The sequence below is a fragment of the Epinephelus moara genome, chromosome 24, assembly GCF_006386435.1.
Source record: "Epinephelus moara isolate mb chromosome 24, YSFRI_EMoa_1.0, whole genome shotgun sequence".
Taxonomy (NCBI): Eukaryota; Metazoa; Chordata; class Actinopteri; order Perciformes; family Serranidae; genus Epinephelus; species Epinephelus moara.
The window spans coordinates 22,872,648-22,898,691 of NC_065529.1; the positions used below are offsets into that span (position 1 = coordinate 22,872,648).

The 26,044-nt window shown below is 41.6% G+C and overlaps 1 protein-coding gene across 1 annotated transcript; it reads left to right on the plus strand.

The window, feature by feature from the left end:
- The first annotated feature begins 1,152 nt into the window (after positions 1-1,152).
- On the plus strand, positions 1,153-26,044 carry LOC126386322 (G-protein coupled receptor 22-like). The gene is made up of 2 exons (XM_050038583.1): positions 1,153-1,352; positions 21,302-26,044. Exon 2 carries the CDS (start codon positions 21,413-21,415, stop codon positions 22,937-22,939), a length of 1,527 nt encoding a protein of 508 aa, XP_049894540.1. The 5' UTR covers positions 1,153-1,352; positions 21,302-21,412; the 3' UTR covers positions 22,940-26,044.

The following is a 26,044-nucleotide window of genomic DNA, read 5'->3' on the forward strand; positions in this document are numbered from 1 at the left end:
TAGCATCAATTAACTAATTTCAACCAAACTTAAAAGAAAAACACTTGACCATACATCAGCTTAAAAAGAACTATTCAAAATGAAGGAAGCTATCTTTGGAAAAATGTGATGAATGTGTACTTTGAGGTTTTAGTTTGGCCCATGTCCTATCTGCTACCAAGGAGAGGGCAGGGGTTATGACCTTTACTGCAGCCAGCCACCAGGGGGCGATTAATGTTTTGGCTTCACTTTTAGGGAGCTGTCATCTCTCATCTTTACATACAGTCATTGGTCAGAATGCGTTATGCTAGTAGCAGCCATACACTGTATACATAATGGACATGGCTACCGTGATGTCACCCATTGGTTTGTGGACTGCTGTTTTGAAGCCTCAAGTTCAGCTTTTTGGATGTCACTATCTGAATTTTTTGGAGTCAGAAGTGACCATATTTGGACGAGAGGTTGGAGCTGTGGAGGAGCAAGGGTTGGATCTGACTCATAGACTGTGGCCTCGTAGACAGCCTATCATTAAAGCAGCCCTTAGGTATGGGCTTTGGGCCTTGATAAAATGTAAACTGGTAAGATATAAAAAAAAATTACCCCCTGTATGGATGTCATGAATGTTGAAATTAGCTTTAGAGACCACAACCGTTTTTGTACCAGGCTGTAAACATGTTTCTTCCTGCTGTAAAGTTGGGTAATCTAAAATGGGGGTCTATCGGGATTAGCTTTGTCTTGGAGCCAGCCTCAAGTTGCCACTGGATGAACTGCAGGTTTTGGCACTTCCGTAATGGCTTCATTTTTCAGCCTTGGAGGTTGGCGCCTGGAAGCAGCTAATGAAGCATCAAGCTGCTAACCTCAAGTAGAGATGAGGAGTGGGATAGAGGTCTTGTCTTTTTCTCCACGCCCAGATGTTCTCCTCAGTCTTAAGCCCCAAGCAATACTGACTCCAGTGACATCACTTGAGGCAATTTATCAGAATTTTTAAAAAGCTTTTTCATATATGCATCCAACCGAGAAAAAATGCGGACTGGGGCTTTAAAGTTCTGCCTCAAAGGAATTCCAGCATCACTGACAGGCATGGTGTAAAGCTTTCATGTGAATGACCTCAGCAGCAGATCCCTCCTCCAGTCAGCTGAAGTAATCCTGACAGCAGGGTCCTCTGTGGATCCTGCAGGAGCCTGAGCTCTTCCTGCGGACAGCCAGCCGTCAGTCCGTCCCACTGAGCTGTGCTGCTGTCAGTGTCCCCTGGTGGAGCTGTTGCTGCTGCTGCTGCTGCTGCTGAGCATGTGCTCGGCTGCTCTACAGGACAGGAGCGACGCTTCCCATCAACACACAGGTTGAGGACATGGATTGCTGAGCGTGAGACAGAGGTAAGAGTGCAGTTTTTATAAAGCATCCATGTGCCTTTGACTTTGCATTATCTCTGGGCTTTTTGAAGCAGTCGTTAGTGTGATGAAGAGATTTTAATGTAAAATTGCGCATCCGCTTGGCAGCATGTTGGCACGCAGGTAGCCCCCACCTATCAGCCCATCGATAACTTAAAATGCCAATTAAATCATTTTGCATTTGAACCTGCTCTTATATTCAGCACATTAAAACGCCTGTTTAACTTTTGCCTCACTTTTACGCAGCGTATTTTAAATCCAATTATTCACCAAAAATCTTTATAAACTGTAAACGCTGTTTTGTTGATGCACATTATATCCAACTTTTTGTTTGATGCGAGGTTTGTGTGTTTGCATTCCTCCCGTGCAGTGCACAGCACCCCGCTCCGTGTGCTGTTTGGCACCCAATGCTTCACGAAATATTGATTTAGCAGAGGAATCTGGGTTTTATTAGAAACCACGGGCTGTGTGTGGGAGTAGGTGCTTGACACAGTTACGGGCTCTGAGGCTGTGTATTTCTCCCACGCTCCTGAGGGAGTCCTCACTGCAGTCCGCTGGAAACATCTCACCATGCATACTGTACATCAAAGCATGCCTGTCCGTGTGGATGGTGTGCGCTTGTGTTCGCGATGTTTTGCGTTAGTGTTTTGTTGTGTGCGCCAACAGCCCAGGGGCCAAACATGCCTTAAAATATCTGGAAAATGTATAAACAGATTTTAATCTCTTCTCACTGACCGTCAGGTCCCATAGTTGATGAATTACAGCTCTATTTCTCACACCTTGGCAATGTTGGGGAAGAAACACCCAAATACAACTTTAATTAAATGGTTAAACCTTAATCAGTCATTTAAGGGCAGAATGAGGAGCATAATCAACATGCAGGACTTGCCACTGGTCTGTTAAAAAAAGACTATTCAGTTGTTTTACCCCCAAAGTTACTACAATGATGCACATTACACCTCAATATGAAATATTTAAGGTATACACTTTAGGGATTTTGTTCCTTGCCTTTCTGTTTTGAGTTATTTCATCCAAAATGTGGTTATCAACATAAATTAACCTCCAAATTAATGATTAATCAAAATCTTTATCAAAATTGATATATTTATTTAAGACAAAATGAAAGTCAAAATACTACTTTGAATGAAATATTGTGGTTCTGCCTACACATCATATTCTACAGACTAAAGAAAACATCTTTCTTTGGTACAGATTCCTGCAAAAATCCCACCATTATGTATTAATTTTTATATTTTTTCCACAGAAATAAGAATATTGATTCCCTCTAATATCACAAATTATATTGCAATTCAAATATCAGTGAAAATAATTAAATCGTCCAGCCCTGTCACTCAATTGACTACTTATCCACAAAGCAAAATGCAAAGACATATCTGGTTCCAGTTTCTCAGTGGTGGTAATATACTGGTTTTCTCTGTTGGTTTTGGATTATTGATTGGCAAGAAAAGCAGATAGTGTATAGTCGTCACCATGGGTCCCTGAGAAACTGTGAGTTTATTATCTTCTGACATTTTTTTAGACCACATAATTAATCAAGAAAATAATTGTCAGATTAATTGGTAATGAAAGTTATGTGGTATTAATGCTGCATGGTGCTGTGTGTTGTAAAGCAACAGTAGCCTAGCATTAGAGTTTTGATTGATGAGTAAATATGTGATATGCTGCAATGATAAGTCAATTAGTTGTCATCCATTAAATTAATCGTTGACCAATTTTTTCATCATTTAAGTTTTTTGTTGAAGTTTTTCTATTTTAAATAGGCAACAGATAGGATTCGTTTTTTTTTTAGCTTGGCGCCACCTAGCGTCAGTGGTGTTGTGTCGCACTGTCACAACGACCAAATTGACCGTGGGGATCAGAAATAATCAATAAAATGTAGGCTGTAAAGCCACCAGTATACCTCTATGTATATGTAGAATGAGGTGTGTGGACTCTCGACTAAATAAATGAGTAAAGAGACCGAGCAACAATTATCAGATTTATCTGAAGAAAAAACAAATAGTAACGCAAATAATTATACCAGAATGCACAGTACCAGTACAAACAACTCACAGTAATTTATACCAATATGTACAGTATCAGTACAAACATCAGTAGACACAGTGGAATTATACCAATATGCACATGTAAACAGTCCCGATTCTAGAATAAACGGTACAGTATGGAAACGATGTGGCCGGTTGGAGCTCAAATTAAATGGGAAACAAAGTCCAGTGTTCACAGCTGGGCGTAACTTAGCTGGGCGATGTCCGTCGATAGCTGCCTCCATAAGAAGAGAACAGAGGGAAGGGAGGGGGGTATCACTGTCCAAGGGCTGCCGTAGAATGGCAACGAGGATGTCAGCCGACCAACACTCGCTACCCGGTCCCTGGTTGCGGTGATTTGCGATGCTGGCCAGCTAGGAATGAACTAGCAGCCAGTACAGTACAGTCCTCTCTCGGCTAGCTAACATTTAGCCGTGTTACTTACTGATCCATTAGAAAGAAAGCTAGCTGGACATCGGTTTTGAAGCCTCTTTGGTCACGGAGCTCCCTCCATCTCTTGAACGCCTGACTGAGGTTTACTCTTGTTTTTCCTCTTCTTTTATCACTCTCCTTTTTGCTCTTCTTTGCCTCCTCAGACAGAGGAGCTCCTTTTCTTTTGCTAGGCCATTTTTCACTTGTCTCCAAACTTTGTCCGTCTGCCATTGTACTCGTGACTCAACTATCTCATGCCCAACTCCTCATAAGGACCAGCTCCAGTCCCTGATTGGCTGACCGACCAATTCTGCAATACATGACGCGTTTCCTGCTGTAAAGCAGATTTTTTTCCGCAAAATTTCGGCACCGGTGGCAGAAGCTTATTGCAAAGCCACTAAGTAACCTATGTAAACGCTGATAGTCTGATTTTACTGTGGCCGCTGCCCTGTGCAACCCACATTATTTTCATAATGATATACATTTAGGAGAAGATGCTGTCTGTTGCCTCTTTAAGATAATCAACACAAAAGACAAATACATACACAAACAGCGCACACTAAACAAAAACACATCTCTGCAGTGTTCATAACAGTAATAAATCAAAAGTCCATCAGCACAGCACTAATTCTTATATCATCAGGTGACCTTTTTTTTTTTTACACAAAAAGCCTAAAACAGACATAAAAACAAAAAAGTCTATATGATTCAACCAAAGCAAAAGAAGCAAAAGCCCACTGGCTCCTATGACATATTTAGTCCTTTTATAAAAGACAAAAACTGATTCCAGACAAGCAAATATGATTCTCTATGGTTTTGCAGGCTGGCTTTCATTAACTCAAATGATGCAATCTCTATCATTAACATAACCCACTCTCTATATTCTGGTTCAACTTGACTTTTCCAGTAGCAAAGGATGATTGTAATCGCAAACTAATTTGATGATTGATTAATTGGTTTGAGTATTCTTAAGAAAGGAGAATCAAATCTCTCTGATTCCAGCCTCTTAAATGTGAATATTTTCTGGCTGACATCTGAGAGTGTCTTCTTCGGCTTTGGGAAACCTTGATTGCCATTTTTCACTATTCACCAAACAACTAATCGATTAACTGGAAAAATAATCAACAGATTAATCAACAGTGAAAGTGATTGTTAGTTGCAGCTTTAGCATTTCAGAACTACCGGCTAACCTCACAGAACCAAATAACTCAGATTTATACTCTCATACAATCCACATTCTGTATCACGCAGTTTCTCTCTCAGCTGTTCGTCACAAGCAACTGTGTTTTATGTCAAAGAACAAAAGGATTAAAAGCAGAGATGTACAGAGGCACAACTAAAGACTGTAAAAGTGAAACTAAATGCAGTAAGACACAGCAGGCGAGATGAGGAGTAACGGAGAAGGGAGGGGCTGCTTGCAACAGTGTGGAGGTGGAAGAAAGCAAAGAGAAAAAGGGACAAGTCTTGATGAAAGCATTTGGGTCTGAGCTGCGTCTCTGCCACCACGCCGTCCCCGTGTTCTGCTGCGGACGGCTTTGATTGTGAACATGAAGGAGTCCTGCTGTACACACCAAGCCAGGAAGTGTGTCTGCGTGTGTGTCAATACATCATCATCATCATCCCCTCTCTGTCTTGCTGTCACCAGCTCACACACACACGGATAAATTGTCTTCTAATTGCACCCTTCTACAGTTGAGTAACCTCATCTTTTCTCACCAAGTGGCTTTCTGTTTTGCATCTGTCAGCTGCAACACACCTTTTCTCTCTCTCGTCTGTTTTGTGCTTCTTTCCCCACTTTTCTCTGTTTCCTCCGCAAAGCTTAGGTTTTCAATGGCTGGCTATATCAGGTCCATATTTCAGCTCAGCAATAAATAATTCAGGCAACAGGACAACACAAAGGTCCTCAGCGAGAGCCTGGATGCTTCGCTCATACCTGAATTGCCTGTAGTTTGGAGAGTCTGTCTGAATAATGGATTTGTTTCCCAATACCAAGTGTATTCTGGTCAATGACTGAAATGGCAATAGGTGCACCGGCTGTGTGTGTTTTATCTCTCAGATTTCTCCTCTCACGGTCATTTAAAGAGATACATACATTAAAGATGAGTCTCCCGAAGAAGCTGAGTTTTTGCTTGACTTTACTCTCCTTCATATTTTCCCTTAAAGCACTCTCTGTATTTCTCCATATTTCATGCCGCCCCGCTCGCTTTCTCCAGCTGCTCCTCAGCTCCATTATGAAATGAGCCAAAAATATTTATGACTTGGACTGAAATGATAATTGGATTTCTGCATGGAAAGCATGGATGCAGCTTTAACAACAGCCACAATTAAGGGCTGTAAAAACCTTGGACAGAGGGTCAATAAACCAATCAGAGTGGAGCAGACCTCTGACCCCTGGCTGTGTTACGAGTGTTCGGACACGGTGTGTGTGTATTTGTTTGTGTAGATCACGAGACATACAATGTTGTACATGTTGTATTGTGTAGAATGGCAATTTACTTTGTCCTTTACAAAATTTTGAATATTTTGGAGGGGATGAATGATTAAAATCAAACAGAAATTTGAATTATTCTCACTATTGTGTATGGAAATCTAAGCTTTAATGATACTGCAGCTATTATGCACTTTTTTAAATTCATTTTTCTAACAGTATAAAGCAATTTTTTGGACATATTTGTGGAAACAGAATCTAAGCCTCAAACCTCTGGCTGGACATTTCCGGCCCAGTAGCCAGAATAAAATGTTGGTATTGTACTTTTCTGCAAAACATATAATATGTATGTTACAACTGCTCTAAAGTTATATATGTGTATGACCACTGACATTACCAGCCGTGTTTGTTGCATCAAAACCAAGTATTTAAGCCAAAACATGATGTTTTTCATGACCCTGACAAAACCTTTGTGACTAAACCTCACCAAACCTTAACCACAGTGTTGTAACACATTAAACTGTAGAACTGAAACATATCCGCTACATATAAAATGTACAAATTTAACATATAAAACATGCAAATGTAACATATCCAGAAACGTACAACACCAGCATTTATTTTGGCGATTGGATAGATGCTTCAGTCAACTTCTGTAGTGCGCTACTGACTGGACAACAGTTGTTTATCAACAATTACTGATTTAAGACATCTATCTTTTTACAACATTCAAAGTTGGGAGGACCTGTCGTGCTCTCAGTCAACTTAAAAAGCTGAAGCTAGTTAGCATAGCTTGCTAACATTAGCACTAGTGTTGCAGCAATATACTGTGAAACCATACGATGTGGTGTGAAAAGTGATAGTTATCATCATGTGTACATTTGATTATCTATGCAACTGGAGGAAAATCTCACCTGCACATGCATCGCTTTCCCTCCTTAACTGTCAGACATTTTACACACTTCCAAATTTTAAAAATGGTCTCAAGTTTCCATTTATTAAAGCGTTTATTCATCCAAACCCCCCCAAAAAATCATTGTTTTCCTTTAAAAGTCATTGTAACTATTCATACGACTACTACTACTAATAATAATGATGATAATAACAATAACTGTGTAATACCATACACCATGATACTGTGACACCATGATGGTAATTGTACTGTTAAAAATCTCAATCCATTGCAGCCCTAATTAGCACTGATTCCAGCTAGACGCTACTTTTCGTCCATGCTACTTCGACACCTGCTGTAATTTCAATTTAATAAAGCCACTGAAAAAAAAAACACCCCACACATCCCACTGTGACAGACCTCTAATAAACACAGCAGGAAGTACAGACTGTGGACAAAATAACTCAACACCTCTACAGTTTAATGCAATAATAGAACAACCATGCGACAACACAACCTGATGCTTATAAAATGTTTACAACCACAGAGGAGTTGATTTAACCATTTGAAGGCTGTTTATACAAATCATTTTGCAGTACAGAGCAATCCAACACCACAAACTGTAAAATCACGGCTATGTTCACACAGTCTACCTTTTTGACTTTGGATATGATATTATTAGCTTTTCTGGCACTTAAAATCACATCACATGCTCCTCATCAATGGATAGCTCAGATGTCATGGAGATGCACCTGTTGACATGAAGACCAAGTGATATGGTTAAAAGCTAGAGAGTGGACTTTGAGTTGGACCTTGTCAAACGTCCGGCTCAAATGTATTTTTCAGTGGTCCCAGCAGGGCTTCACAATGAGGCATGTGCAATTGTGTTTCCCATAACCATGCATCCAGTGGAGATACTGGTGGTATATAACTATTTGTTTGTATTTAGAATGTTCATTACACTTTACATGATGACACTAATCTTGAAAATGGTAAACATGATGTCACTGTCCTCAGATTTCAAGGTCAGAGTCATGCCTCTGTGTTAAACGCAGGCAACCAGCTGGGAGTCAGATTCAATGGGGAATTGTTTTTTCAGCTCGTATTTGTTTTATGTTTCATCTTCTGGCAGAGAAAATAATCCCCAACATTTACAACCCTGTAATACACTCCAGGGCTGCTGCAGATGAGACTTTTGTCTTCTTTGTATTCATCTAAAGCTACAAGACCACTTAGCCTCAGCAGGTGTCCTGTTGTGTGTGTGTGTGTGTGTGTGTGTGTGTGTGTGTGTGTGTGAGCGCAAATGTATGTAATATACAGTAGATGTGTGTGCGTTGCTCTCCCAGGCCAACTGTGCTGAGGATGAGCAGTGGCCTGCGAGTGTTTTGCTCTGACATGACATTTTGTCTCCATCGTGGCGTGGTGACTTGAGAGCGTGCTCAAATAACAGCTTGACGTCTCAGCAGGACATCTTTTTACACTAGTACGTGCTCACACATGCTGGTGGGTGTTTACTGCATGGAGGGAGTGTGTATGTTCTGTGTCCTCATGCTAGCTCCAGCCTTTCTGTTTTGTCGTTACTCACCCTCTCACACCGCACACAAAATCAAAAAAATATGTGTTTTTCCTCTTACTTGCGGTGCTGTTTATCAGTCTAGATTGTTTTTGATTGAGTTGCTGTAAGTAATGAATCACTGTTGGCAGGGAGTAATAAGTAAAGTAATACTGTTACTTTTGAAAAGAGTAATGAGTAGTATAGGCAGCATGCTGGTGCAGTGGTAAGCATTGTCGCTTACAGCAAGAGGGCTACTGGTTTGAGCAGGGGTTTGAACCATTTTCGGGTGGAGGAGCCCCTCTGTGCAGAGTTTGTATGTTCTCCCCGTGTCAGCATGGGTTTTCTCCAGGTGTGCTTCCTCCCACAGTCCAAAGACATGCAGGTTAATTGGTGACTCTAAATTGGCTGCATATGTGAATGTAGCTCAGTGCTGCTAGGTGAGCTAGCAGTGGATGCACGCATCCTCCTGTGCAGTGATTTGGTTGGTGGGTGTAGTTATGTCTGTCCTGCACCTGCTGTGTTGTCCGACTCTCTCATCCATGGTACATGACAGAAACGTCATAAGTTCCCCACAGCTTCCCGCGGTTTAGCTGACTGTGTGATTAGATTTTCAGGCACCTTGCTGCATAACTTTGCATCTTAATGAAGAAAAACTGATTTACTTCAAACCTGTGGTGCCATGTCAACACCCATGTGTTGTGTGAAGATACAGTAAATGTAGTGGATATGCTTGCTGATACATATGTTGGTAGCTTGATGACATGTGTTCAGTGGTGACAGAAGTGCTCAGATGTCAAGTAAAAAGTAGCTATACCACATTGTAGAAGTCCTGCATTAAAATCTTTACATTTCACAAATGTTGCAGCAGGTTAAGGTGGAGCAAGATTAAATTACCTTATACACTGCGGGGTAGCTTAATGCACACAAATATACAATAATTTACAGTGTTGGGGAGAAGTGAACTACATGAAATTAAACTAGTAGTCAAATTATATTTTGCAGCATGTTGCTGTAGGTCATATCTTCATAGTGATTCAAGTAGTTAAATAATGTTTTTGCCTTTTTTTGTGTGGGGGCCTTATGTACGACTTGTGGGCAGGTGGGCGCTTTTTGCAATGAACTCAACAAATGGCATTTTTTGCTGGTATGTGACCTTTTTGTATAACATTTCATTATAGTTTTGTATCAGATGTACATTGTCAGTGCCATTAGTTTTTTTTTTTACAAAGTAGCATTGCTGTTCAGCTTCCTCCCATGTAAAGTAATTGGTAGCTTACAAAACTATTCTTTTACAATAGTTTCCCCCGACACTGATGGTTTATTAGTTGATTAAATTTTATTGATAATCTAAATCAGCAAAGTACCTAAAACTGTCAAAGAATTGTAGTGTAGTAGAAGTATTAAGTGACATATTACTTAGGTAAAGTACAAGTACTTCAAAATTGTACTTACAGAGATAGTTTGCCAATTTTTAACCAGGTCTGTGTCACTGTGGTGTGGGGAGTGTGTGCAGATGAATGGTGTAAAGGTGCTCCCTATGTCACCAGCTCCCGGTGCTCCCCGCCCATCTTCCAGCCAAAATCTGCCAGATGAAATGAAACTCATTAACGATGATCCTAAATGACAGGTTTTGTGTCATGTGGTCGATTTTTGCTTATGTCATGGGAAGCCAAACCTTCATCTGCAAACACTCTCCACACCGCAGTGACACAGACCTGGTTGGAAATCGGCAAAGCATCCCTTTTAGTACAATCATGGAGTAAATGTACTGGATACATTCCACTGTTGCATAGGTTACAATAATAAAAACAAAATAACTGGAAATGCAAATCAAAGTGTTTTTTGGGAGCAAAATACTCTAAACCTGACTTAGATTTACTAGGAAATGTTGCAGGCAATACATAGTTGTAGTAGCAAGCACTGGATGACTGATGAAATTTGGTACAGATGTTTTTTTCCCAGTGAATTGTGATGACTTTGGAAGTCACCTGACTTTATCAAGGGCCACCTTTACCTTATCAGCCTCTGCTATACTCTAGTGCATAAATGCTGACTTTAAGATTTAGCTCAAAGTAATGCTGTGCCTCGGTGCAGTTTCACATAGATGCTAATTATTTCTATTTTTCTAACAGAATAGATTGTATTTATTTGTTTTAAATTACAGTAATCACACAGTGTTAGCACTCAGTAGTGTCTGGCTTTGCTGAATTTGCCACTGAGATCAAAAGAGTAACATCTCAAATACATGTTGCCAGATTTGATGATGATTTATTCATGATTTTTTTTAGTGTGGTTGATAAAAAATAATTTTCCACAGTATTCCAGTAAAAATCCTACATGAAGTATAAAATGAATTCCCTATTTTCTTCTGCATTTCTGTCTTCTCGCTATATGTCACTCTGACAACCTGTAACATCGGCTCGTCTCACAGGAATAGCAAGATTATTTTCACTGTCTTTTAATCTTTGTGCTGCTGCTCCTGGGGAATGCTGATGTGACTATAGCTGTTCAATTATACATGTTATACAGTCTCTTGTCACATACTTTCTGGTTTTCTACACCGAAGGGGAAAAGGTTGAGGAGCGTCACTTATATCTGTAAAGAAGGTGGGAGCTCTGGATGTTTGTGAATTAACCCCCCTGCTGAGGCTTCGATGTACTGTTAAAGTAAAAAGAAGATCCATTATTCTATAAGATCAGTGTCTGTGTTCAGGTGTTGTTATTTAAATTTCATTGCACTTTTCCTCAACTTGCAATGATTTCATACATTTATCAGAGTTACTTTTTAAAGTCCCCTGGGATCTAATTTGCTGCATTCAAATCTCCGCATTCTCCGTGTGTGGTTATTGAGTATTTGTGTGAAACAGTGGACACAGAAAGAAACTATTGCTTTTTAAGTTTGCAAAACCCAGTGTCTACTATGTAGCTCCCAAGTCGCTGAAAAGTTTTAATGTTTAACTTGATAATCCTGAAGAAAGCTGACATTAAACAAACTCACAAAGCCACAAAACAAGCATCTATAAATAGTTTGCATAAAAACATATTAAACATCGTAAGTCTTTACATATAAATAGAGCTGAAATGAGATCAAACCAAAGACAGAGATGCTCCTCCCAACTGAATCAAAAACAAAGGATTAGGGACAAGGATGCAGATGTGATGTCAAGTGCTGTGCAGAATGAAATGAATACGTTTACATATTGCAAATGGTAATGTGTTAAGTTTTGCATTTTGCATTGAAAATGTCAGGCGTCAGCTGTTGCCAGATATGATCAAGAATAACATCAGTTTATTATCAAACAATAAAATAAGTTCAGAAGCAAAAGGTACAGCACACGTAGCTTTAGTATAAATGTGATTAAAGCAAAAGTAAAACACACAAAATACCACTCCCATGTCTGTATGGTAATTATGAAACTACCACCAGAGAGGTTAGTTAAGCTCAGCATGAACACCTGTCTGCAGGTAACAAGATCCATCTACTGCTAAAGCTCACTAGTTACCATGACGCATGAATGTGCTGACAGAGCGTATTTATTGAACATGTGCATTACTTTCCAACTAATGAGCATGAACGTGAGCGTCGTTTACTCTCACGACAGTTAACTTCACTAGCACACTGTGTTTTACAGAACTCGAGGATTCACAGCACCCGGCATGCCAGCTGGCATGGCAAGTTTATCTCTTACCGGTACTGCTGATACCAGTCCTTGTGAATATCTGGAAGAGTTTCATGAACAAACCAGTAGAGATTCGGAAAAAACTGAAAAAATCTCACATCTCACATCCGGTCTGAAACAACTAGTCCAAAGATCAGCCACATCGTTAACGAATTTGAAACAACACATCACATTGAAGCGTCCAACCAGCACCGGCAATAGCTTTAGCCAGAGGTGTTATGTTTTCAGGTTGTCCGTCCGCACGTACATCTGTATGTACGTCTGTCCCATTCCTATGAACGTGATATCTTAAGAAAGCCTTGAGGGAATTTCTTCAAACATGTTCACTTGGACTTAAAGGAAATGGCCACTTTAGAATGAAAATACAGACAGTACTTACTGACCCTCATGCTGACAAGAAGTCCAGTGTAGTTTTTAATCCACAAAACTCGTTCGGGGTATCGGAGGATAACAGCTACACTTGAAGTGGATGGAACCCACATTTTGAAAATGTAATAAAACTCTGCTAATGCATTTCAAAAACGTCAGAACGGCTCGTCCGTCGTAATCCAAGTGTGAGTTGCCATGTAAACACAGCACGCCTGCAGGGTGTGAGAAACTATGCTATTAAAGTGGAGTAAATTACGTATTTTCAAGTCAATTTTGCATGCCGCAGCTTCAGGGCACTTGGATTACGACGGACGAGCCGTTCAGACGTTTTTGAAATGCATTAGCGGAGTTTTATTACATTTTCAAAATGTGGATTCCATGCACTTCAAGTAGCTGTTATTCTGGCTAGCTGTTAACCTCCGATACCCCGAACGAGTTTTGTGGATTAAAAAACTACACTGGACTTCTTGTCAGCATGAGGGTCAGTAAGTACTGTCTGTATTTTCATTCTAAAGTGGCCATTTCCTTTAACAATGAACTTGGATGTTGGTTGTCAAAGGTGAAGGTCACTGTGACCTTGCATCCACCTCATTCTCATGAACACAATATCCTAAGAACACCTTGAGGCACTCCACAAATCATGTTTTTGGTTGTAACTCAAGAATTCAGAAGTTAACTATGACAAAATTTTACACAAATGTCTAATTATGTGTAAAATGGGCTTTTTTGAGCTACAGGTGTTGTGAAGTGTAAACATGCACAACACTGGTTATATCAGTGTAAAGACACAGATGTCATGTTACATGCTGGAGCTATTTCTGTGCCCAACAATAATCAAAATAGTTGCCAATTAATTCAGCAGAGGGATGCACAGGAACTGGAATTACAGCAATTGTGATCAATTGACCAAGAATACTAGCATTTATTGAATAATCCAATCATTATAATTATTCTAAAATTTAAATGTTTATATTTGATTGTATGATATTCATGCATTTTTTTAGGTTCCCCAGGTGTAAAGTTTATTCTTTAACCCATTGGAGGAGATGTTTTTCTCTTATCTTGGAGTGCTCTCAACCAGTTGTAAAATTTTCCTTTTATCTAAGAGAGGAGCAAAAATAGGAAAACATTGGTGAATCACAGAAATCAATGGGCACTAACAAAACATGAACAGATTGTGGATACAAACAACAATATGAGAACATGTGTGTGTATATTGCTTCTTGCATGAGGCCCATTGTGTCTTTTTTTCATTTGTGAATGTGCTTCTGTACAAATCATCTGCTGATGGTAGCATCATATTTACCGCACAGACATGTGAGTGGTACCTATCTTCTTATCTAACCCTTGGCAAGTGTTCTCCTCTCAGAAGGATTCAAACTGTAAAAATCAGATTCAAGTGTTAAAACTCACATCACTATTCACACAGCTTCTTGGTTCTCAGCATCTTCACCTGATGTTCAGTTTCCCATGAAAATGTTTCAGCGCTCTCACATTTGACCTCATTATGTTATCAGTGGGTAAATGAAGAAGGTGTTGCTGAGACAGGGTTTCCACTGATGAAATGCTGATTCGCTGATGTGACCTTTTGCTGGTTCTCAATATGTTAGGGTCTGAGTGAGATTATTGCCTTCTGCAGAGCTAGAAAATGGCCACACACACACACAGTCACCGGGAGCACTCCCTGGTGAGCTTCCTCCTCTCGCAGGCGACATAATTAGGGAGCCATCTTAAGAAACGCACCTGATTTCACACTTGCCTGCCTCTGGCTCACAGCTAGTTATCAGGAGCAGTGGAGGTGCTTTTTGACGAGTTGTTATCTGGATTCAGAAATGAAAAGCGCTTTACCCTGAACCAGCCCTGAGATCACTTGGATTCAGGTTGTTCAAAGAGGGAGGAAATTCTTAATAACCAGCTTGTGGCTAAAGAAGAGAGTGGAAGAGGGCAGTGCTCTCCAGGGTCAGGGACATGAGGCACTTTGGGTCAAAGCACGGTCATATTGATTGTTTTTTCACACTTCTGCTGCACAAGAATGCCCTCTGCAACTTGACCTTTTAATTCAGAGATTAAACAGTACAGAAAACCAAAGTAACTGAATTGTTTCAACCATAGGGGAAATAAATCATACCAAAAGTTCCTAAAAACAGAGCATACAATCTCAGCACAGCCGAACCATCAATCTCTACATTACAGAAAAACCTGTGCATCATATAGCTCCAGTCTCCATGAGCCTCTGTGCCATTTAGGACCAGATTGCTTTTCTGCTGCAATTTTAAGATTGGCAATATCCGTCCACCTTTCCTGCGCTAAGTATCTAACCCATGCAGCCATCATGCTTTTCACTCAGGCAATCATGAGTTGAGTCTTTTGGGACCGGAGCAGTCTGTTGGGCACTGGAGGCAACCAGGAAACCAGCAGCAGTTGTAAGAGTTTAGAGTGGAAAAAAGAGCTGCCACCTCTGCACCCTGGGACATCTTGTTTACCAGCGCTGCTGGCCTGCCCTTCTTTTCTGCTTCCTTCCCTCACATTTCCTGTAATCTGTCTCAGCTCTCCAGAAGGGCGTTTCACATGTCCTACTTTCAGGTGATGCATGCCCTCTTTAAAAACAAGAATTCACTGCTTACATTTCCATATACGCCCCTTCCCCACTTATCTTCACTCTCGCTCGATCCCAGCCTCTGGTGGACCAGCTGGAAACCTCCAACATGAGTCAAGCAAAGTGGCTGCAGGGCTGCGCTCATGCACACCGGCAATTCTTCACTGGCTGTTTTTTCACTTTCCCTAGTATCCCTCCTTTCATTCCTCCTTACAGGCCCATGAGACGTCTCTTACAGTTTTAAACTCAATCATAAATCTGTATCTGCCAACAGCTTCATCACTAGCTTAAAGGAGCAGTGTGTAGGATTTCAATGAGTTCTCATCTCAACTCGTCAAACATTGTCACTTTATCAGTGGACCTAAACGTCATTGCATTGTGGCTTTTCAAAAAACACTTTTCACAGGAAATGCACAGTTTCTGCTTGTTATATGCATACAGTCTTTTTCAAAGTAAACCCACAACTTATGTAAAACACCTCATTCTTATATTTATTTCCTGAAGTTTAAGCAACAAAATCACATGGTTAGGTTTTGAAAAAAAAACAAAAAAACATCATGGCTTGGCTTAAAGTACAGTTGTTACTGACATCATGTGACATTGCATGACAGATGTCACCACTGTAGCATGCTGCACATACTAGCACAGTACTTAGGTTTCAAAAGTGTGTTTCACAAATCTGCAAAAGCAACACATTCTAACTCTGACCCCATGACATATCGACGTTTGGTCATGGACTTACCACATCGACATATGATGTGCAAGGTACCCTGAGTGCGTTGGTTGTTGACGTTCTGGGATGCTGTGTCAACTTCAGCCTGTTACATGCACTGTCTGTTTTCAAAAAACACTTCTGTTTTCACAGGAAATGTACAGTTTGCATACAGTCTCTTTCAAAATAAACACACCACATCAGCACAACACCACAAATTGAGTTTTTTTTTCATTCAACAACACATGCATGTGGATACGCCAACACACACGTGGCTGGGTTTAGAAAAAAAAGAACAGGGTTTGGATTAATAATCATCGGGGAAGCAAACACCAGGCTCTCAGGTGAAAGTCGATGGCTGTTGGACCAATCCACAACCCCTTCTAACCATTCTACTTGGTCTTTCGCCCGCTTAACTTAGGTTGTTGTCCTGCCGTGTTTCCCCCTGAAGGCGCCGGGCACTGCTACACAACAACTGACACTGGCAGCGTATCACGCCAACATGAAAGGACTGCTTTTTTTGTCTGATGCCGGAAGTCACTGCCAAAGCGTCGGTATTCGATGACTTCAGAGTCAGACTGTGTTGGCAAAAGCTGCCTTTGTGCATTGGTGTCTGACGCAGACGTCCACTGTAAAAGCGGCGGTAATTGATGAGTTGTGTATTGCAGATTGCAACCAGCTGAAGCTTCTCCCAGTCAGGATTCTTTCAGTATTCTTTGTTGAGGGTGTTTTTTTTACAGGGAGCCAAATTATCCACAAAGGTTTCTTCCTCTCCAAAACAAATGGACCAGGCGATTAAAACCAGTTAAAACACTGAGCAGTTTCTTGTCACAAGTAAGTGTTGAGCTCACTGCAAACAGGCTACTAGCCCAGCACCTGCAAATGTGTGCTTACAATTTTTCTCTGATGACCTAAGATTGTGACATTCAGGAGGTGTAACTAGGAGCCAAACTATCTGCAGAGGTCACTTTTGCTCCAAAAAAATCGACCTAGTGATTTAAACACACGGAATAAAACAGTTTCACGTTAAAAAATCCAGAGTTTTCCAATGCTAATTGGTGAGGAGGGGCTGCTAACTGTGGTGGTCAATGCAAAAACACAAATGGTCCTGTCTGGAGCCAGTGTTTGGTTTGTCCATTCTGGGCTTATGTTGAAACATGGTGGACTCTGTGGACACTCCCTGTGTAGATATAAACAACTCATTCTATGAAAACAATTCTTATTTTCAGGTGATTATTTTCTGAAGATAACAGACTTATTATATTATCATCCATTTCTGCCGATACCTCTCACTAAATCCTACACACTGGACCTTTAAACCGTACTGCAGAAACGTGCCTCTTGTTTCCATACGTCTATAATTTGCTTATATTACTTTAAATAGCTTAAAGAAGAGCACTGGTGGTCTTAAGGGACTTCCATTTCCTCCCCCAGTCTGCTGTTTATGACGTCCAGGGACAACAGGAACACATAAAAGTCAACGGACAAGCAGACAGTGCACCAGCATGTGAATTCGTTTTGGTCCCTTTTATGTTTTCTGTGGGAACGTAACATGTTTCAAGCTCTCTGTATTGTAGCTGAGAGATGTTTTAACTCTACCACTCCACCGTCTCTCTCTGTCACTAGCATGGTGTCACCAAAGAGCTCTGTGTCACACGCTTCAATACTACGGCACCTGTGCCCTCATTAATCTACACTCTCGTAGTGTGGTTGCCGCGGCAACAGAAACTGGGAGAAAATGAGTCCATCACTCAGCCGAATGTCTCGTCGCCAGCAGTTGATAGTTGAGAGTTGATTTGTTGTGTTGTTTGTTTCCTGGGCCTCTGACTCTTGGGGTTGTCAACAAATGTGTTGAGCACTTGATGCTGAGATTTTCACCCCTTGATAATTTTAGGGGAAAGGAAGCTGTGATTTTAATCATTCAATTGATTTCCCGTAGGTGCAATCAGTGGCCAACCTCTAATCAACTCTGTTTTACACACTGCCTTTAATCTTGGAGCTGTCAGTGCAATGGTGAGATACTGTCTGTGTTCATACCAGCACCAACAGGCTGTGTTTAACAAGCTGTAGCAAAAAACCATAACAGAAATCACCAGTGACCAGCGAGCTGCAGCCCTGTTTAACAGCAGCTAACACCAGTCTGCACTGTCTGTTCGGATGCAGATATTAAAGTGTAGTCAGTACATGTAGATTGGAGAGAGTGAGTGTTTTTTGTCCTCCATGTGATGCCATTTATAATGCTGCTAATGAGTTAAAGGCAGCACCCTTGATCCCCACAACCAGAATTCAGAACAATGGATTGGATCATCATCTGTTATCATTCACACATTTATCTTTTAGCCTACATTTAAATGAAGCTCTAGCGAAGGTTCAGTCAGGAAGACAATACTTTAAGATTTCTTCTCACCCTGCTATTCACTCCTGCACACATGCTCACTCACAATCTCTGGGTGTCAGTATTTGGGTCTGTCAACTGAGTCATCTACTGTTCTTCACCTGATTCACAATCAACCAATAGCACAGCGACACACCTTCTCTGTCAGCCTATCATCTCACTGCTCCTCATTTTAAATATAGTTCTTTCTCTGACGTATTTTTTTCTTGCTGCTGTCGCGTGCGTCCTGCACCTCCCCATCATTACGTAGTCTTTACGGATTCATCAGCCTCATCCGCCTCAGTAGCCTCAGAGTCAGCAGCCACCACCACCAGTGTCTGGACTCCATGGGGGGGAATTATATATATTATATATTATATATATATTATAAGTTTTCCCTTCCACGGTTGTAATGTCTCAACATAATGACATAAAAACATAATCATACCAAGACTATAGGTGCTACAAATTGTTTTAAAGATATATAGGTTTAAAAAAGTATGTCTCCAAACATCAGACAATTTGTGGTTATATGGAGAGGTGGGTGGTGTAACCAGATTTATCTGTGAGCTCATGTTTTATTTCCTTGAGAGGTGCGTTTGGTCCCCCTCCCATTTAAACAGATTTCTACCCGACCTGTCCCGCTTTGGGCCAGTCTCAATCATTTAGCTAATATGGGTCAGGTTCAATATGATGACTGACAATCTGCAGAACATTTGCGCTTCACGCACAATATATGCTGACATCATTTTTGGCATGCGCACCTTGTGCGGGGGACACAATGTCAAGCATAAACCTGGCCAGTGCTGTTGAGGCACTTTTGAAAACAAAGATGGCTGCAGCTGACGTGAAACTTTCCGTTGAAGTAACATTTTTTAAATTCTGATGGCAAAAATAGCCACACTCGCTCATATCAACATATGATATATTGACGCTACACCATCACAAGCTCATATCTGCACACTGTCGTCTGTTTACATTTGTCCATCACTCAGCACTTCGGCACGTTTTATTGCTCTGATTGGTTGGAGGTCTATCGAGTTGCGTCCGGTCAGGACACTCAATGCTCACATGAGTCACTAATGCCTCCTTTTACAGACTTTTACAGACTTAAGTGCAATACCTTTTTTTAGTAAGTGCAATCCAATTTTTTTACTTATTGTTTTTATTATGACATGACCTGTATGCTCTTGTCTCATTTGTCTTGTTTGTCTTGGGTTGTCTCTACTTGTTTTATTTTTGTTCTTATATTTATTCCTAATGCACCTTCAGTTGTGGCACTCCCAATTTCTTTGTATAGCTGTCTGTACAATGACAATAAAGGCTATCTTGAATCTTGAATCTTGATCTACGGCCACTGATAACACCCCTTGAAAATCGAAAATGAGCTGAGAGGTTGTTGCATTTGTGAATTGGTCAGGCTATGGTGTAACTATTTCTTCAACTAATGACACTGTTGCTACAGTAAGTTTGTTGGTCTACCATTGGAGATGCTGCACATACTCTGTAAAGAAAGAGTTGAAATATATACAGCAACTCCCCCTTAAAACCAGTTTCATTTTTGTGCGTTGGTATTAAACGAATGAGATACAAGCTACTTAGCGACCTTTAGAAGTGCTGAACTATGGAAAGAACCAGGCCAACTTTTTCCCCTGCACCCAGCCCTTCTAAGCTATTGTTTGGTTTACACTAGCTAAATAATGTGGTTCATGTTGCTTAGATTAACAGAGTTTAGCTAAGAAATGTAGAGGCATACTGTTTATTTACCTGTAAATATATGAGAAATGTGAGAAAAGTGATGATAATAATTCACTGTTACTTTTATTTGCTCTTATTTTGAAGTGCAAAGAAATGACCTGCTCTGTGATTTTGTCACTAGTGATGATGTGCTTTCAAGATGTTGGGTGCAAAGGTCGTTTTCATGTACTCTTCTTGTTTCAACTGCAGCATATCAGACAGTGAGATGTTCTCTGCCCAACATTCAAAGCCTCCACTACACACCCGACAATGCCTGACTCCAGCAACGAGCACATTTGTGAAATTGTGCTTCAGTAAAACATACATGAGTTGTTGTTTTTTTTTGCAGGTTTAACTGCCGTTTTGCTGTCACATGAACCTCCCTGAAATCTGCATTATGATTGTTGTTTACCGTTGGCTTATTCGGCAGCTATTCCTTGATGTCCTCCCACGGTTTATTTTAGTTGGTACTAAAATAAATTAACTTAAGTGGTCGTCAGTTTGGCCGAAACCTTCCAACACTTAATAAATGTACTCCTCTGGCAGTAGAGGTATTTTAAATAAATCATGCGGTCCGCTCCAGCTGGCAGACTGAAGATCATAACCAATCTTGTGTAAATTGCTGACTGTGTTGTTTTCACTGATCCACTGAGAGGGCAGCTGATTGGTCTGATTACTTATCTTCATTGAAATGGCCATTCCCCTGAGCACCAGTAGTGATGGCCCATTGTGTCAGCCTGCAGTTCTGACAGCTTGTGTGCAGGTCTCGGGCTGTGACTGAGCCAAAATGGTAATAAGAGATACTGATAGGAGACAGATTGAAGGCTGGATTGATGCATAATGCAGCACCTGTTCAATCTGCAGACATGGAGACTGAGTGGGGAGGATACATGCATATCTATAATGATCAATCTATAGATAGATAGATAGATAGATAGATAGATAGATAGTACACAGAGGTATTTTCTTCTCCTGGCCAACATTGGTTTTGATCTCCATGTTATGACTTTTCCATCCAACATAATGTTGACATGCTATGAGAGAGAAAATGTGTTTTGATTTTCCCCTCCTCAGTTCATTTCTCATCTGTCTGCCTTGTGTTCTTGTCTCCCCAGCGCTGTCACCAAGCTGTTATTCTTCCCCGCATCATGGAGGCTCGGCCTGGTGCATCATGGGAGCTCATCAACGGTGTGACAGATACAATATATGAGGGCTGAGAGGTCGTCATGGAGACTGACAGCTACACCTCAGGCCCTGCCACCACTGACTGGGCTGGGACGGTGGCTGGCCTGGAGGGAATGGGAGTCCTTCAGGAGCAGGGAGGAGGGGGCTCGCCCAGCAGCTTGGCGTCCTGGTACGAGCCGTACTCGCTGGGCTTCCAGGTGTCGCTCACCGCCTTCCTCATGCTGGAGCTGGTGTTGGGTTTCAGCAGCAACCTGACAGTGCTGGTGCTCTACTGCTCTCAATCCAATTTGGTGGACTCGGTGAGCAATATGGTGACTGTCAATCTGCACGTGCTGGATGTGGCGGTGTGCATGCTGTGTCTGCCCCTCACTCTGGTGGTTGTGCTGCTGCCCCCGGGACCAAACCTGGCCCTGCTCTGCTGCTTCCATGAGGCCTGCGTCACCTTTGCCAGCATAGCCACGGCCATCAACATCCTGGTTATCAGCTTGGACCGATACGACATTTCAGTACGGCCAGCCAACAGGCTGTTGACCACACGTAGGGCGACGCTGCTCCTGGCTGCCGTTTGGGTCACCTCGGTAGCTGTGTTCTTTATCCCATTCTTGGAGGTGCAGTGGTCCAGTGTAGAAGAAGCAGAGGAGAGAGGGCAGGTGACACCCTTGTCCTTACATGGTGTCAGTGCCACAGTGGCGCCAGCGTGGCGTAACCAGACATTGCTGTGTGTTGGCGGGCAGGGCTTCGACACAGGCCTGGGCATGCGCTACCATCTTGTCCTGCAGGTACCCATCTTCTTCACCACAGTGGCAGTGATGCTGTTCACGTACTCCAGAATACTGAGAGCTTTAAACATCCGCATCGGCTCCCACATGAAAAAGGGCCAGCGGTTCAGGGGGCACCACAAGAGACAGAAAAAAAAGAAGGCGGGGCTTAGAACGAATGATGGAGGGGAGGTCGGAGGGGAGCAGTGCACCACAGATGGTACCAAACAGCTCAGCCACCCTCCCCTCATCCCCTCCCCCTCCCCGACCCCTACAGCTACCTCCCCCCCTGCCCTGTCCTCTTCTGCTCCACTTGTCATCCCTGACACAGGCGCTGCGACCGCCATGCCCGCCACCATGGGTGTCCAAGCCTCCGTGTCGGCAATTATTGCCCTGAGGCGGGCAGTGCGGCGACACAGGGATCGTCGAGAGCGACAGAGGCGGGTGTTCAGGATGTCCCTAATCATTATCACCACCTTCCTGGGCTGTTGGGCTCCCCTTTCTGTGACCAATGTGCTAATCCTAGGCATAGGCCCCAGTGACGCCCTGGTTAGCCTACGCCTCTGGTTCTTAGCCCTGGCCTATGGCACCACTGTCTCCCACCCTCTGCTCTACGCTTTCACCAGACAGAAGCTGCGCCGTGCCCTCCGTGCTAAGGTAAAGAAGAGGGTGGTGTCCCTGCTCCAGGTAGACCCTTCACCAGGGGGCACCGTCATACACAACTCCTGGGTGGAGAACAGAAAAACCAGCCGGCAGGTGCGGCTGGAAGCAAGCGAAGGTACTGACCGCTGCCTGGCAGAGGTCCTGTGAGACTGACACACTTGGGCCGGGCTATAATTAAAAAACAGAATGAGTCACAGGTGTGTTTCATTATGAAACTCACCGGTGTGTGAAGCCAGTGTAAGATATGTGAAAAACACATTTCCACCTCTGGGAGATGTTTTAATGTAACCACCAGCAGCAAGCCCGTGTGAAACACAGCGCTAACGTTCACCTCAGGCAGCAGTGAGAGCAGGATGTTGTCATCACTGTGGTGCACACAGCCTCTGCAGCTGAAACAAATCACAACAACAAACACACAAGTGTATATAATTTGCACTATGTCAGATACTGAAGTCTGTTTATATACTGTATGATAGAGCGCTCTCATAGTGGTGCTTACCTAACTGCTCCAAAGAATGTGTTTAGCCAGCAGATGATCTGATCTGCCACCCACTCAAATGCTCCAAGGCAGCTTTAAAGGAAAAATGTTGATACACTTTGAACAAATGAACACTTAAAAAATCTGTTTAAATGTACTTAATATTGTTTCTGCCTTAATTCTGCTCTGATGGTATGAGGTGTAAAAAGGGGGGGGTGTGTTGGATATTTACAATCAGCACACAGTGATGATATGCTGAAGATGAGATGTAAATGTGTCAGCGTTTAAGAGTCAGAGAACAATTAAAGGCTATTGTGAAATTTTAAATGCAGTTTTGCTTTAGCTTCAGTCATTATTAAACAGTCAGTGTTTAGTGTCTTGTGATGCTCTTTCAGATAAATGCAGCTCTTTTTCTCCCAAATTTGTATCAATCGATGTGATGTCTCATTGATTTTTTTGCATATAATGATTGGAGAAGCTGAGATTATTGATTAAAGTCATGATTAACGTTGAGGGAAATAGGCTCATTGGCTTTTTTTTTTTTTGGAAAGAATTAGATGAGAAGACTGATACCACTCTCATGTGTGTTGGCTACACAAGCAGCAACCTCCTGGGCTAAAAGATGAAGCCAATGCAGAGGCTCCAGAGACTGCAGTTCCTCGAATTGCCATGTGAGGCTGGAATGAAATGCCCAACTTTATAACAGAAATAAACATATTTACAGCCTGTTACAAAAAATGGTTTTAGTCTCTATAGTTAATTTCAACAATGACAACTGTATTTTTATATAACTCACCTGCTTACATTTTGTTATGGCCCAAATTTACACAATGGCGGGCTGCTTGAGTGACCTGGGCTTTCTGCAGGGTGTCGCTACAGTCAGATCCACCCCTCACTTCTCTCTCTTCTTCAAACCAATGTGTGACATCATGGTAGCTACATCCCTGACTTTATACAGGCGTACATTGAATATGACGCTACAGCCAACAGTTGGTTAGCTTAGCTTAGCACAAAGAGTGGAAACAGAGGGAAACAGCTTGCTCTATTCTGTGCAAAATAGATGAATAAATAAATATCCCTACACCTCCATTTTTGACACCTTGAAATCTGATATAACATGTTACCTTCAGACAGAGTCAGATTAGTTATTTCCCCATGTTTCAATCAGGCCTCCATGAAGTGCTCAGACCTTGAAGCTAGTTTTCATAGTGGCCATGCAGTGGAATTATAACTTCCAGTTCCTTTGGCCCAAAAATTTGGAAGCATTTGGAAGGTCTAGAAGCAAGATAAAATTATTTAATCCCCATTCAAGTTGTTGCACTAAACCGGAGGCAGCAAGTTCAGCTGACAGAAGTCGCTAGTTCGCCTGCTCCATGAACCCAACGATGACACAGCGCTGATCATCCAGCCTAATTTTAAACGCAGCATTTGTTTTTTGGATTTTGGCTTCATGCACCACTGAGCAACTTTCATAGGAATGTACAGGTCCCGTCTCCAACGCTGTATCCAGTTCTCTTTATACATCCATGATTTCAACTCTTTGTGCTAAGCTAGCTAACCAGCTGCTGACTGTAACTTTATATTTACTATACTGACATGAGAATGCTATCAAACTTCTCATCTAACTCTCAGCAAGAAAGCAAATAAGGCTCTCTTACAAAATGTCTAACAACATCTAACTAGTCCTTTTAAACAGTGGAAATCTATTTTTATGATATATTCACGTTGACAAAACTATGGATAAAGTTAACTGGCTGTGCTGAAGAAGCTAGTTGGGATGACACTGTAAGATATAAAATGTACAGGTGACGTACAAAATAACCTTTTGGTATAATGCAGTTCAGAACATCAGCAAAAACTACAATCTCAAAAATAGCTGGGTTGAATCAAAACCCCTGTGACACAAAAACTAAATACTTACTGCCTTAAGAAAACAGCTGGGGAGACTGGGGGCAATTATAACTTTTCAAATTGCTCGAATCAGAAATGAGACAACTCTGCTCTGAGCTGTGGTAACACACACATTTTACAAATAAAACTGTGGTGATCCCTCTATGCCTGCCAATGGAAAAACTGATGTCTCATACTTCATACAATTAATTATACTGTTTTGATTAAACTGGAATTATTTGTTCAGTGGATATTATTGCCCCCAGTCTCCCCTATTCATTGTAAGTCTCTTGTTTTTGGACTGCATTATATTTTCTGTGGTTCATATTGAGGTTTTGGCATGCTACAAGCATGCAGTTCTCTGTTGAAATGACACCCATGTACATGTTGTAAATACTGACCAGACTGAAATTTATTCCATGTGAAATCTGCAGTACAAGTCACTTGGTCTGTACGTGATTAGACTGACTTTTCTAGATTTAGAGGATTGTTTCAGTTGCAGCTGGCTTGTCCAGACATGTGGTCCCTTGAGTCAACTCAAACGTAGTGTCCAGCACACACAAGAGAGTAACTGTCACACAGCCGAGCACTGACAGATTGTGGGATTATTAATAAGGCTAGTGTTTCCTGTTGACTTTGTTCTACATGCTTGTGTGTTCACTGCGCTGATGCTGTTCTCACACTGGGGCTCATTTCAGAGGCCGTGTGATCTCTCTGTCTTGCACACACACTTACACACACATGCAATTGATGCATTCTTGAATGAAAACACATTGAAAAGATATATATTATACTGTATGTACACCAAAAATATGCTATATTTATAGGTTTTCTTCATGGTGTTGTTTTTACGTGAATGTATCACCATGCAATGTTGAATTATA